This window comes from Anguilla rostrata, chromosome 5 (assembly GCF_018555375.3).
Source record: "Anguilla rostrata isolate EN2019 chromosome 5, ASM1855537v3, whole genome shotgun sequence".
Classification (NCBI taxonomy): Eukaryota; Metazoa; Chordata; class Actinopteri; order Anguilliformes; family Anguillidae; genus Anguilla; species Anguilla rostrata.
In genome coordinates, this window is record NC_057937.1 from 26,820,738 (window position 1) to 26,833,806 (window position 13,069).

At 40.0% G+C, this 13,069-nt stretch overlaps 1 protein-coding gene across 2 annotated transcripts in view; it reads left to right on the forward strand.

The window, feature by feature from the left end:
• Window positions 1–2,154: 2,154 nt before the first annotated feature.
• The window catches only part of LOC135255009 (CD81 antigen-like), a 90,702-nt gene continuing 79,787 nt past the window's right edge, over window positions 2,155–13,069 (forward strand). The window contains exon 1 of one of the 2 annotated variants that reach the window (XM_064335683.1): window positions 2,155–2,430. In XM_064335683.1, the coding sequence (XP_064191753.1) occupies window positions 2,365–2,430 (66 nt within the window). In that variant the 5' untranslated portion in view covers window positions 2,155–2,364. The remainder of the gene's footprint in view (window positions 2,431–13,069) is intronic. The other variant, XM_064335684.1, reaches the window with a different exon arrangement.

The window sequence follows — 13,069 nt, forward strand, 5'->3', positions numbered from 1 at the left end:
GTATACATTTAGTTATATTAATACAGCCTTATTTACTATTTAAGACAAGCAACACGCTCGGAATTATCTCATCGCGACCCATTAAACCCAATGGCGCAGACGTTGCTTCATAATTTCAAACTGCTTTCCTAACAGCTCCTTTTGCCTCCTGCGACTTGGGTTGCAACTGTGAATATGTACGGATTCCTGGACGTGCCGACAGCGACCACCCTTTCTCATATGAATCTCAAATACGCAAGACAGGACAGTTATACAGTATGCTAGAAAATTTAGGTTATGTCAAGTTCCATTCATTTATATGGGGTGGTCGATACACGTCCCCTTAACAACCGAAAGCTAGCGCTGGGCCACCTCTGACTTATTTGCTGGCACTGAAAAAAATTGCAAAAGTACTGAAAAAATAACCAATGGAGGATAACAAGGACATTTTTCCCTAGATAACTAGGTACAGGTTGTTACCAATATTTCGCCTATTTCATATATAGTTGCAAATCTGTTTACGTTTTCCTGTCTATCGAACGAAGGTGGTCGATAATAGGTGCTCTCACTCCACCTGACTATCTTCTTCATCGACATCAGGCATCTTTCTCTTCTTGGAGAAATATTTTAACAAATTAATCTCAAAATGCAATCAGGAATATTTTAATACATAGCTTATATAAACATCATTGACAATTATTTTACCAATGTTTACTGAAGTAACGTTACCGGTATTATGATTCACTGAATTCGCTAACATTAACGTTACCTAGCGTTAGCTGGAAAATGTTAAACTGTAAAATCTATCTAACTTAACGTTAGCTAGTTAACTTCACCTTTTTTCTTGTTCTCCGGTAACGTAATCCTATCCTCTGCCTTGTTTGTCACTCTGCCTGAGGAGAAAATGCTGTACTCGCCCTGTTGTTTATGTGGTTGTCATGACACGTGATCCGGCCGACCAATGGTGTAACTTCATCACTCAGTCACCCAGTCACAGACATTCGCGTTTGTAGGGCTGGCCCCACTGTTGTGGTCCAGCCAAAAAATGGTATGTATAGAATTTCAATTTTTGGATTTTACCATCCATTATTCCAGATTCCTACTGATAAAACGCACACAAATCTTTAATATAAATTTACATTGTGCCTCAATAATTGTGCCTTTTTTGAACCACTCCCACTTTTCATTCACACTCTTGCAATCAAGAACTTGCACCCAGTCTATACTATTAAACTTTTCTTGCATCATGTTAAAATTAGCTTGTCAAAACATTTAAAAATTCAGGCCATATAGGAGGTCTTGTTAGTTTGCAAAAAAGTAAATGCAGAATGATCACTAGTCCCAAGTGGCTCAATTACCTCTATGCTGCAAATTCTGTCAGGATCATTACAAAGCACCAGATCCAGAATTAATTTCCCTATTGCAGGCTGACTAACATACTGTGCCAAAAAGGGTATTCTTCCTCACTTCTTCCTTGTCCTGTCATCAGTTCCCAATGGGTAGTTGAAGTCACCCATAATAATAGTATCAACTTGACAATCTTGTTTTATGTTTCCAGAGAGCATTGAATTCACAGTACTGTCTGAAGCTGGTGGTCGGTAACACACACCAGCCGTAAGGCCCTTTTCATATTCCTCTATGAGCTTAATCAAAATATCCTTTGCATGATCTGGTCAATTTCTGGAATTTCATCCCCATCCTCCTCCCCAAGCCATGTCTGTAATCCCAACAGTGTCATAGTCTCCACTATTCATAGCAGCCTCAAGTTCCAAAAATATATTTCTTATACTTGTAGCATTTAAACCAAGATTTCAGATTATTATTTCTACACATCCTCTCCCGTTCCCTTACTAAAATGTTGCTTAAATGTTTTATTTCGGTGTTGACATACGATGAGTAAGCCAACAATATGTATTTAAAGTTTAACTGGGTTTAAAATATGACTGTAAACCGCTTAGTAAGAAAAGGACAGGCGTTCCATTCTAGCCTATGGGGAAATCGCGAGTTGTGGCGCACTGGACGCCATATTGTTTTCTGCAATTTATACTCCTCCTGCTTCTTAAATTCGTGTCTACTCCCTGCCTGGAATTGGGGGATTGTCCGAGTAGGTCGCACTGAAGTTGGTAGGCAATCTTTACGTCTCACTCACGCTTTCTTTATTAAAAAAAAAAAAAAAAAGGGGGAGGGGGATATCTGGGTGTTGCCTGTATGCGCCGACAGACATAGCGGTTCTCTCAGTTGTGACGACCAGTAAGATCTTATTCTTATCCCTACGCGTTACTTTGCTAACTGTCCGGCCTTGTATGTTCATTGTTACGGGGACATACTTAGAACGTATTTGTGGTGTGCGCTAAAAGGGACATTGTCAAACTTAATACAGCAAGGATGGGAGTAGAAGGCTGCACTAAAGTCATCAAATACGTGCTTTTTTTCTTCAATTTCTTTTTCTGGGTGAGTAGTTTTTCTTCTAAGCTTGTACATTCAGCATGTTTTTTTTATTGTTTTTTTAAAAAATTTTTTTACATTTAGCACGTTCCTTAGTCAACGTGTGTGTTGCTATTTTTGTTTTCATCAGCAGCTGGCTACCAAACAGCACCCCGCAAAATTATTCCACCATGTACTGTTTTAACATGTAATACTAGCAAAAATTTGCACGCTATAACCAGTACCAATATTTTCTTCTGTATATTCGAGGTTCTTAGAATATACTTTTTGTATTTTTTTGCTTGGCTGCGTTGGATAGCGGGGGTGTTTTGTGTGGTTAACGGGATATTCGCCGTATGGTGTATCTATGGTGCAAATTATGGATTTTATTTAATATTTCTGACTTAGCCCACTTGCCTGTTTGGTTATGAGCATTTGTTTCGTTAATAATTGTATCATTTGTCATAATGTATTGAAGTGATTTTCTTCTGTTATGTTTGCTAAATAGGAAATCATTTTGGGCTTGGACAATCGTTAAACCAGCTAGGTTAGCAATACCTTGGCTAGCGAAGGCACGTTGACCAGATGACGATGCAAGTGTACTATTTGTCTTTTAAATAAAGTAAGAATCAATCATCATGATCATGGCTGCTTTAGAAACACTTGTGCGTTTTACATTAACCAGTTAAAAGTACAAATGCAAATGTGTCGTTAGTTCCATTCGCTCTGCCTGTTCTAGACGAATACGTAGGATCTAACCGTTACCCAAATCGTATGAAAGCGTGATTTGGCTACCATGATGCTAGCTAGCGTTATGTCCCTTGCACGGAATCACTATTAGCTAAATTTGTAAGAGAGTGCCGATCACCAGCTATACATGAAACCTCGTCTGCCGACATAACTCCAGATGATCCGTGTAGAACATTTTTAGGTTTAATTTGGCTAACTTCGAACTAGTTGTCGGGGTTCCCAAAGTAATCACTGTGTCATTAATTTGTAAAGTTGTGGAACTATTGGTATTTCTACTTAAACGGAAAAGGAAGCCACGCCTTTATTTTGTTGTTTGTGGGTATGTTTAATCATTCAGAGCAGTGGACAAAGAGCTTGTAGAGTGTTTAGTTTTTGGTTATAGAATCGTTTCTTGCCTCTGAACCTTTTAACTCTGTTTTTTAAAAATGTTTTTTCAAAATGTCGGTGCTCTAGAACTCTGCTTTCAGCTAACAGTAATGGTTGTTAGATAAGCATTCGAATGTCCAGGTAAGAACATTCTAATCACATATTTGTGATCTTACACCTTAAAGAGTAATTGCATTTGCCCCACCTACTGCACAATTATGAAAAATGCCTCCTGAGGTGGGTGGTGTAGGTGTGTCCATCTTTTTTGCATAAAGTATACTGTGTGCAGTTTATTTGTACTGTGTAGGCTAATGAAACTCAGTTCAAACTGTCAGACAAGTCATTGCGGATCAAATATGAACCTAGATTGAGCAATTACATGGCCTATTTCTTGCCTCAAATGTTTTCAGAAACATATTTTAGTGCACCGTTTAGGTGGAATATGAGAATATGTGTTTCTGAACATGCTGTCTTGTTTCTCCGGTTTGTAAAGTGTTGGTCCCACAGACTATAGAAAAATATGGACAAAGTCACTGACTCTCCATGGGCTTGGTGAAAAGGGTTTTGAAGCCCGGGAAGTGTAGTTTGTGGGTGCCGCCATGTTGTACAAATTAGAGATTGCAGTAGGGACTCGAAGTCCAGCTGTCCACTAAGCGTGTGAGATACAGTGACTCGGTAGTGACGCATGCTGTCCCTGATTCATCCACAAAATATTACTAGCTTGTCTAAATAGCACAATAACTTAACAAATCGGCATATTTATGAGAAGACATTACAGATAGAAAAAACACCTATTGCGACTACTTTTTCTTGTGGAAAAAAATGATTGTTTTTTTGACCGCATTGTTGCCATTGACTTAGATTAAAAAGGGTGGCTGAAACACCTATACTGGAGCCAACCATAGTGGCGCTATTGAGCAATGTCTCTCAACAAGACAAGGAAAAGAGCTGGCAGTGTTCCATCGTATTAAAAAATAAATGGGCAAATTTATGAGCAGCAACAATTTTCCACTAGATATTTTGATTGACGTGACGTAGTAGTATTTCCAAAGAGGTACTCGGATATCAAGATTGGGGCGGGCTAGAGTGGAATGCAGATAGCATTTTTCAAACATTAGGAGGCAGAACCTGATTTTTTTCTGATGAAATTAGGTTATTTAAGAAATACTGAAAGAACAGCAGGGATTAAAATGTTTCATTATAAAGTAGGCATATAAACACGTTTACAGCTACAAAGTTATCTAGAGTGTAATTACCCTTTAAAGTGTAATTGCACTCACTGTTTCAGCCTGGCTCTGCCTACTACGCAGTTCTGAAAAATGCCTCCTGGGGAGGGTGGTGTAGGTGTGTCCATCTCATAGTATTCTATAACAATTTGCATATAGCCTAATATTCCCCTAACAAAAAGAGTAAATACAGGCATGCATACAGTATATTAGTTGTATTGTAGGAATAACACCAAATATTGGTTCATGTTGCTGAAGAAAAAAAATGATGATGCCTTTCCCCCCCAATGATAGTGATTGCATGCAGAGTGAAGCGGCTAATTTTTATGTTGTATTAATGCAAGCAATCATTATTATCTGGCTAGTCAGAAAATGTTTTCATGACTTTTTTTTTAAGTTGGGTAAACTTCTGGATGTTCTTATTTAAGCAAACTCAATAGTACAGGCATAGTCTGACAGAATGACTTAAAATTTAGGACAGTTTGCTGAGTTTGACTTAATAAATAATTGCAGGCTGTTTGAGCCATTTTCTTCATGCCCCCACTGCCTGACAATAGTCAGGTGTTGATACCGAATGCGAATGTGTCTCCTCTGGCACATCTCTCCTCTGGCACTATGTAGCAACTGAACGATCAAACATTATCACTGGAATAAACTATATTTACACTGTAGGCTGTTGTGCTACCATGGATAAATTGACGACAAATTTGCGCAAAGCAATATATTTGAGGAAAATAGTTCTAATGATATTGAAACAGTAACAACAACAGACCACTGATACTGTAGGCAAAGCAGCGGAATGAAATAAATCCAATGAAATTTGCTCCAATGAAATCACAGAGGCCTACATTCCAGTTGATCCGCCTTGCAATTCCACAGTTGGGAGCAAAACGTTGTTCAGTAGTCAGCTTGTAAGCCCAGAATGTCTTGATGGCTTTGTTTGGTCGTGGGTTTGGCTACATAGTGTACTCCTTTATCGTATGCCAAACCAGCTCAATGGGATTCCCATTACTCATTTTCGAAACAAAAGGAACCCAAGCAGGTTAAGTGGAGAATTTTCCACACATCAAAATGTTAAACAATAATTGTTTATTTGAATAATTCAATAATTTCAGTAATTGTTCTATACGAGGAACTAGACGCTGACAGGAAAGACGTGGCTATGGGTAATTTATCTTGAGTAAATTCTACATTAACAATTTTACTGTATAGCTACTTGTTGCAGACGGGGAGAGTTGGTATAAATGTAGCCTAACAGTTTTTGAATTTTACTCATCTACTCATTAAAAAATGTTTAGCCTAGCACTATGAAATTTTACTTTAAACAGCTCTGGCATGTCAGTAGTAGCCTACATACCCATTTCAGTTTGCCTACGTTCATAACTTAATCAAGTCAGATTAGTTATGCTGGATTTTTACTACCATTACTGTAAATGACTGTACATCAAAACTTCCTGGTAGCCTATTGCTGTAAGACAAATGTACTGACATGTGAATTAAGTTATGTTCATTGTTTTACTGTATTGCAAAAGGATGCATTTATTGGAACAAGATTAGACTATCTTGCATAAAATAAATAAAAATTTAATTTGGCCGTAGCATATTTATGCATTAAAAACAAACACAAAACCAAATAGCAAAAGCAAAAGTGAGCTGCGAGGTGGGAGCTGGGATCAGAGAGCTGGGATCAGTGAGCTGCGAGGTGTGAGCTGGGATCAGTGAGCTGGGAGGTGTGAGCTGGGGTCAGTGAGCTGCGAGGTGTGAGCTGGGATCAGTGAGCTGGGAGGTGGGAGCTGGGATCAGTGAGCTGCGAGGTGTGAGCTGGGATCAGTGAGCTGGGAGGTGTCAGTTGGGATCAGTGAGCTGGGATTAGTGAGCTGCGAGGTGTGAGCTGGGATTAGCGAGCTGGGAGGTGGGAGCTGGGATCAGTGAGCTGGGAGGTGGGAGCTGGGATCAGTGAGCTTGGAGGTGTGAGCTGGGATCAGTAAGCTGGGAGGTGGGAGCTGGGATCAGTGAGCTGGGAGGTGGGAGCTGGGATCAGTGAGTTGGGAGGTGGGAGCTGGGATCAGTGAGCTGCGAGGTGTGAGCTGGGATCAGTGAGCTGCGAGGTGTGAGCTGGGATTAGTGAGCTGGGAGGTGGGAGCTGGGATCAGTAGCTGGGAGGTGGGAGCTGGGATCTGTGAGCTGGGATCAGTGAGCTGCGAGGTGTGAGCTGGGATCAGTGAGCTGCGAGGTGTGAGCTGGGATCAGTGAGCTGCGAGGTGTGAGCTGGGATTAGTGAGCTGGGAGGTGGGAGCTGGGATCAGTGAGCTGGGAGGTGGGAGCTGGGATCAGTGAGCTGGGAGGTGGGAGCTGGGATCAGTGAGCTGGGAGGTGGGAGCTGGGATCAGTGAGCTGCCAGGTGTGAGCTGGGATCAGTGAACTGGGAGGTGGGAGCTGGGATCAGTGAGTTGGGAGGTGGGAGCTGGGATCAGTGAGCTGGGAGGTGTGAGCTGGGATCAGTGAGCTGGGAGGTGTGAGCTGGGATCAGTGAGCTGCGAGGTGTGAGCTGGGATCAGTGAGCTGCGAGGTGTGAGCTGGGATTAGCGAGCTGGGAGGTGGGAGCTGGGATCAGTGAGCTGGGAGGTGTGAGCTGGGATCAGTGAGCTGGGAGGTGGGAGCTGGGATCAGTGAGCTGGGAGGTGTGAGCTGGGATCAGTAAGCTGGGAGGTGGGAGCTGGGATCAGTGAGCTGGGAGGTGTGAGCTGGGATCAGTGAGCTGCGAGGTGTGAGCTGGGATCAGTGAGCTGCGAGGTGTGAGCTGGGAGGTGGGTGCTGGGATCAGTAAGCTGGGAGGTGGGAGCAGGGAGGTGGGAGCTGGGATCAGTGAGCTGGGAGGTGTGAGCTGGGATCAGTGAGCTGGGATCAGTGAGATGCGAGGTGTGAGCTGGGATCAGTGAGATGCGAGGTGTGAGCTGGGATCAGTGAGCTGGGAGGTGTGAGCTGGGATCAGTGAGATGCGAGGTGTGAGCTGGGATCAGTGAGATGCGAGGTGTGAGCTGGGATCAGTGAGCTGGGAGGTGTGAGCTGGGATCAGTGAGCTGCGAGGTGTGAGCTGGGAGGTGGGAGCTGGCTGGAGCTACAAGGTGGGAGCTGGGAGCTTGGCTCAAGATGCTCAACTCACTCTTGAGGATTATACCCATTCTCTAAATTTTCAGTGAACAATGTACTACTCTCGTGCACTTTGCTGAATTATCTGTCATATCTGTAGAAAACTGCCAGCTAGCTAACTTGGAATAGCCTATTCATCGTGGTTTGTTCACATTCAATTATGGTGCAGTAGCAAAGTTAGCCACAGTCAATTTTGAAAACACTGTCATTTTGCAACTTCATTCAAATTAACAGCATTATAGTAGTACTCATTCACAAAATGAATTAATTAATGAGCTAACTGGTAACGTTATATTCACTATTGATAACCGGTTGTGCTTTGAATTCTCTGTGGGGAGGTCTGGCAGACAAGATCACAGTTTATATAGCCTACAACATAAAACACTTTTGAGATAAGATTCGAAAATATGAAAAATCTAGACGATTTTTCACAGCGCAGTACAGAAAAAGTACTAATGTTTTGGTGCGTTGTGCAACACCAGCTGATCACAAGTTTAACTCGCCTCACCTGGTTTCTTGGGTGTGAACAGGTTACTGATTTTAAGGTGAAAACAAAAACCAACAGGCAGTTTAGCCCACCAGGATCAGGGTTGAGAACCCCTTCTTTAGGAGAATGAGTGATTTGTTTTTTTGGGCCTCTCTTTTGGGTTGTAATGTTCTCCAGCTATGTGTAGCCATTCCAGGAAAATATGCTTTGCTTCCAGGCCTTTGGATTGTCTGATGTTTGACTGCATAGAACTGTGGATCCCTACCTTTAAAAGCACAGGACCAGCCTATTATGTGTAGACACTCTTTGAGAACTGCATTACATGAAAATATAGCACTGGCCTAATCTATGGTGAAATATGGAATAAAAAGCGAAAAGGCTATATTGCAACAGAACTGCTTGTATCCTAACCCATGCAGTGATGGATATTTGTGGATATGGTAAAAATAGTGGCCCAGTTGCTAGCTATATGTTTTCCACATGCTGTATGTTGTAACTTTTTTGTCGACTGTCTTGCTGGGATTTCAATCTCAATTGGTTTTTCCTGGTTAAATAATGGTAAAATAAGATTAAAAAAAAAATAAAAAACATACATGAAATTCACTTCTGCTGCCCTTGTGAGCTACTTCATAATTTGTGAACCACTGTTTTAGAAAACTAACAGTTGCTAAGTGATCCCCATTGTGGAATTCCCCATAGTGGATGAATCACACAAGTAGGAACTGTAATATAGAAAAAAAGAACAGAAAATATGGCAGTGGAATGAAAGGATTGCGAACCAAAGCCACAAAATCATATCTTAGTGAGTGAATCTTTCCACTGAAGTGATCTGGCATTTCTCTGGGGGAACAAGAGTTTCATAGTGGACTGTTTAGAATTGGATTGTTGTTTGGAGTTCCCTGCAGACAATTAGCCTTCTTTGCTACAAACAAAACAAAGTTTTTTGGATATGTTTTCATCAGGTTTCTGTCTTTGCAAGTATGGGAGTGACTTTTTGCAATTTTCTCTAAATGTTAGTTACAAGTTGATTTTTCTTTGTGTTTACTTGAGTACTCATTAGATTATTATTATTATTATTATTATTATTATTATTATTATTATTATTATTACTTTGCTTCTCATAGCACAGTCAGTCATTGGCTACATGGTGCAACATAATTGATCCGATAGACCTATGTTCCAAAGGAGAAACTCACATGAGCTCCATGGCAGATTTTCCATGTCCACCCCCCTTTTCTTTTGTACGCTCTTGGTTAATGAATTGACACACATATCTCATTGTCCTAATCTGCTTTTCCCACCACAATGTGTGGCCAGGGCTCTGTAGTTCTTCATTCAGCCTCAAGTGAAGTATGGTGAGTCATGAGGGTAGGGGTGTTTGTTGATGGTCTGGGAGGAAATGGTATTGTAGACCTGATGTGTAAGTTATATTGGGAGACAGGTTGGGTGGTACTGGAGTTGGATGAGTGAGGGCATGTAAAAATACTGATGGGAGAAGCTGAGAGATTGAGATAAAGTTTGCACAACTAGATATGATACCCTCCCATATATAGCCTATATATATATATATATATAGGCCTATATATATATATATATATATATATATATATATATATATAGGGGAGGTTAGGATATCATTTCAATTAAGTCTGCTGTAATAAAAAGTAAAGCATAGCAATGGGCTTTTTGCTGTTATGATGTTCTGGGAGATATGCTTGCCACCCTTGGTGTTCTATTTTCTCTTGAGAATACACGTTTAACAAGTGGAAAAAGTTCTGAATTATAGCCTAGATTTCAAGGAGGAAATAAGTCACTTCCTGTATTCCTCTCTCAAAAGCCAAGAAAGCAAAATCATGTAGTCTCCAATCTAATTCTCCAGTTACTGTGTTATAAGCAATTTGGCTATACTTTTGGTTTTAAAGTTTTGAGAAACGCCCTTGTTATTTATTAGCCTAAATGAATGTTCCTATCTGTCCACACTATTTTTTTAGGACAAGACTGCTGTAATTTTTATACCTTAACCATGAAATTTAAATTGTATTGTGACCCGGGGCATGCATTCAAGCAAGTCATGTAATCAGGTAGCAAGTCATACTTCATGCATAGAGATGTTAACTATGCTGCTCTACCAGCATACCCTGCATTCTGCACCCAACCGACTCAATGGACATATGTCAGAAATAGTCTTCTCACAAGACTACTGTAAAAATAACATAGGTGTGAGAGAGGCTGTACAAAACAGACATAATTTGTATGCCCTATCCTCCAGATACACAGAACAGGTCCGACTGTATGTATTAGGGATGGGTACGAGTAATGGATTGATCGATTACTCATCAGATATGTGCTTACTCAATCTTTTATTTTCTCATGAAGCCTGTGCATGTACAACTATGTGTTGAAACTTGGCTCCATTTATTAATAGTTGTACATGCATAGCCTTTTTGAGAAATAAAAAAGATTGAGTAGGCACATATCCGACAAGTAATTGATCAATCCATTACTCGTACCCATCCCTAATTGCTGCAGGGATTTGCTTCCATTCAGCCAGAAGAGCATTATTGAGGTTGAGCACTGATTGGGTGATTAGGCCTGGCTCGAAGTTAGGTTTCCAGTTGATCCCAAAGGTGTTGGATGGGTTTGGCTCTGTGCAGGCCAGTCAAAACCATTTATATATGGACCTTGCTGTGTGCCCGGGGAAATTGTCATGCTGAAACAGAATAGGACCTTCCCCAACCTGAAAAAAGCATCAGACCAAGGGTTGTCCAGATACTTTTCCTCATACAGTATATACGTACAGTAGTATAATTTCTTCTACAATGTAAAATAACAAAAAATCTTATTTGTGAATACAATTTTCTAAATAATAATAATAATAATGCATTTTATTTATGGTGTGCTTTTCACACAGCCAAAGCACTGGATGTAGATAATAGTTCAAGCATATTGTAGTCATTTATAAAATTGGAACACAGCTCATTTGCCAATTATTTCCACTATAAAATGATTGCTAGTTTACACTTTGATGTGACACACAAACTTTCAAGACTTCAGGTCATATGTTCATTTACACATATCCATAATATACATTTATGCACATTAGTACACACATAAGCTGATGATATATGGTTACATAAATTAAAAAAAATTGTGCATTCAAAACCAGGGTGAGGGTGTGTGCGTGGATGCATGCACACATGGACGTATGTGCGTGTGCGGTCGCAGCTATTGCGGATTTCCGCTTGTTAAAAATAAAAAACGTGATTATTTACAGTCATGCGCAGTTACTTGAAACTCTGAAATAATATATATATTATAAATGAACATTTTTATTTGATTTTGACTGATTTCTCTCATTACTGCAACACCTTCCGCAATCTACAACCTAATATTTTTGATATTTCATTGAAACCTGACATATTTTCAGAATGATGTGGCAAACTGGAAAGAACATAACGTATAGATTCTGCACATGCATTTAAAAGCAAACTACTATTCTTGCATTCATTAAATTAACATTAAATGAACACCTGTTGCTGTAATGATACATAGCCTAGGTTTCGGAAATGAGGTTGATGATTTCGGTAACGTATAGCCTACTAAGACTGAGGTATGGTTAAAAACATAAAATTTAATGTAGAAAATAAATGAGATAATATTGGCACAATCATGGATTCAAGTATGGAGTGAATTTAGTGGCAATATTATTTACACATGTTTCACAACTCGTGCGTGTTTTGTGTACCGCAAAACACAATTCACACGTTTTACGCATTGTAAAACTACAAATCCTGTTTTACAAATCTCAAACTGTAAATTGCAAAATACAAATCTCAAGCTGTGGACACACAAAATGTGTTTTATGTATCACAAAACTACAAATCCTGTTTTACAAATCTCAAACTGCAAATTGCAAAATACAAATCTCAAGCTGTGGACACACAAAAATACAAATCGTTTTGGCACTATTTTTCCATGTAGTAATGGAAAAAAATCCACACGTGTATGCACAAATCAGAGTTATGGTACCTACAGCCAATCAGAGGAAGGGGAGCTCACAGCCAATCAGTGAGAAGCAAGGAATAGCCTTTTGCGGCCCATACCCAGAGACTGTAAAAAATCCCATTTCGCAGTGATTTCATAATGGCGTGTGCTATTTACAGCTGCACTGATCGACCATAAAATAATCCTCCTCTGAAGTTTTTTCGGTAGCCAAGTCATTTTTACCATTTCCTTTAGCCTACTTAACCAAATAATTAGTTGGCAGAAAGCGTAATCAGCTAACGCTTATTTGCTATATTGAGTAGTCCAGTATGCTAAAACAGTTCGCAACTTCGGCTACCAAGCCATTTGACTAGTCATTTTGACAAAGTTACTATAATCCCGATTTTGGGATAAACTGCAGAATTTTCAGTTTCACGAAGCAAATTAAGAGTCTTTAGGTTTATGATTTCATTTGCTGGATAACATACAACACACGGTGAAACCACACACACAGAATTTAATGAAATTAACCATCATTGTAAGACTGGCATTTAGAAAGGAACATGTTTTTAGCATTTAAGAGACCGACAAGAGCATTTAAGCCAGTGGTTCTCAGAATCGGTCCTCGGGGCTCCTTGCGTATGTTGGCTTTTCTCCATTGGTTTTGATGATCTACAAGAAAAAAACAAATAATTAGAAATTC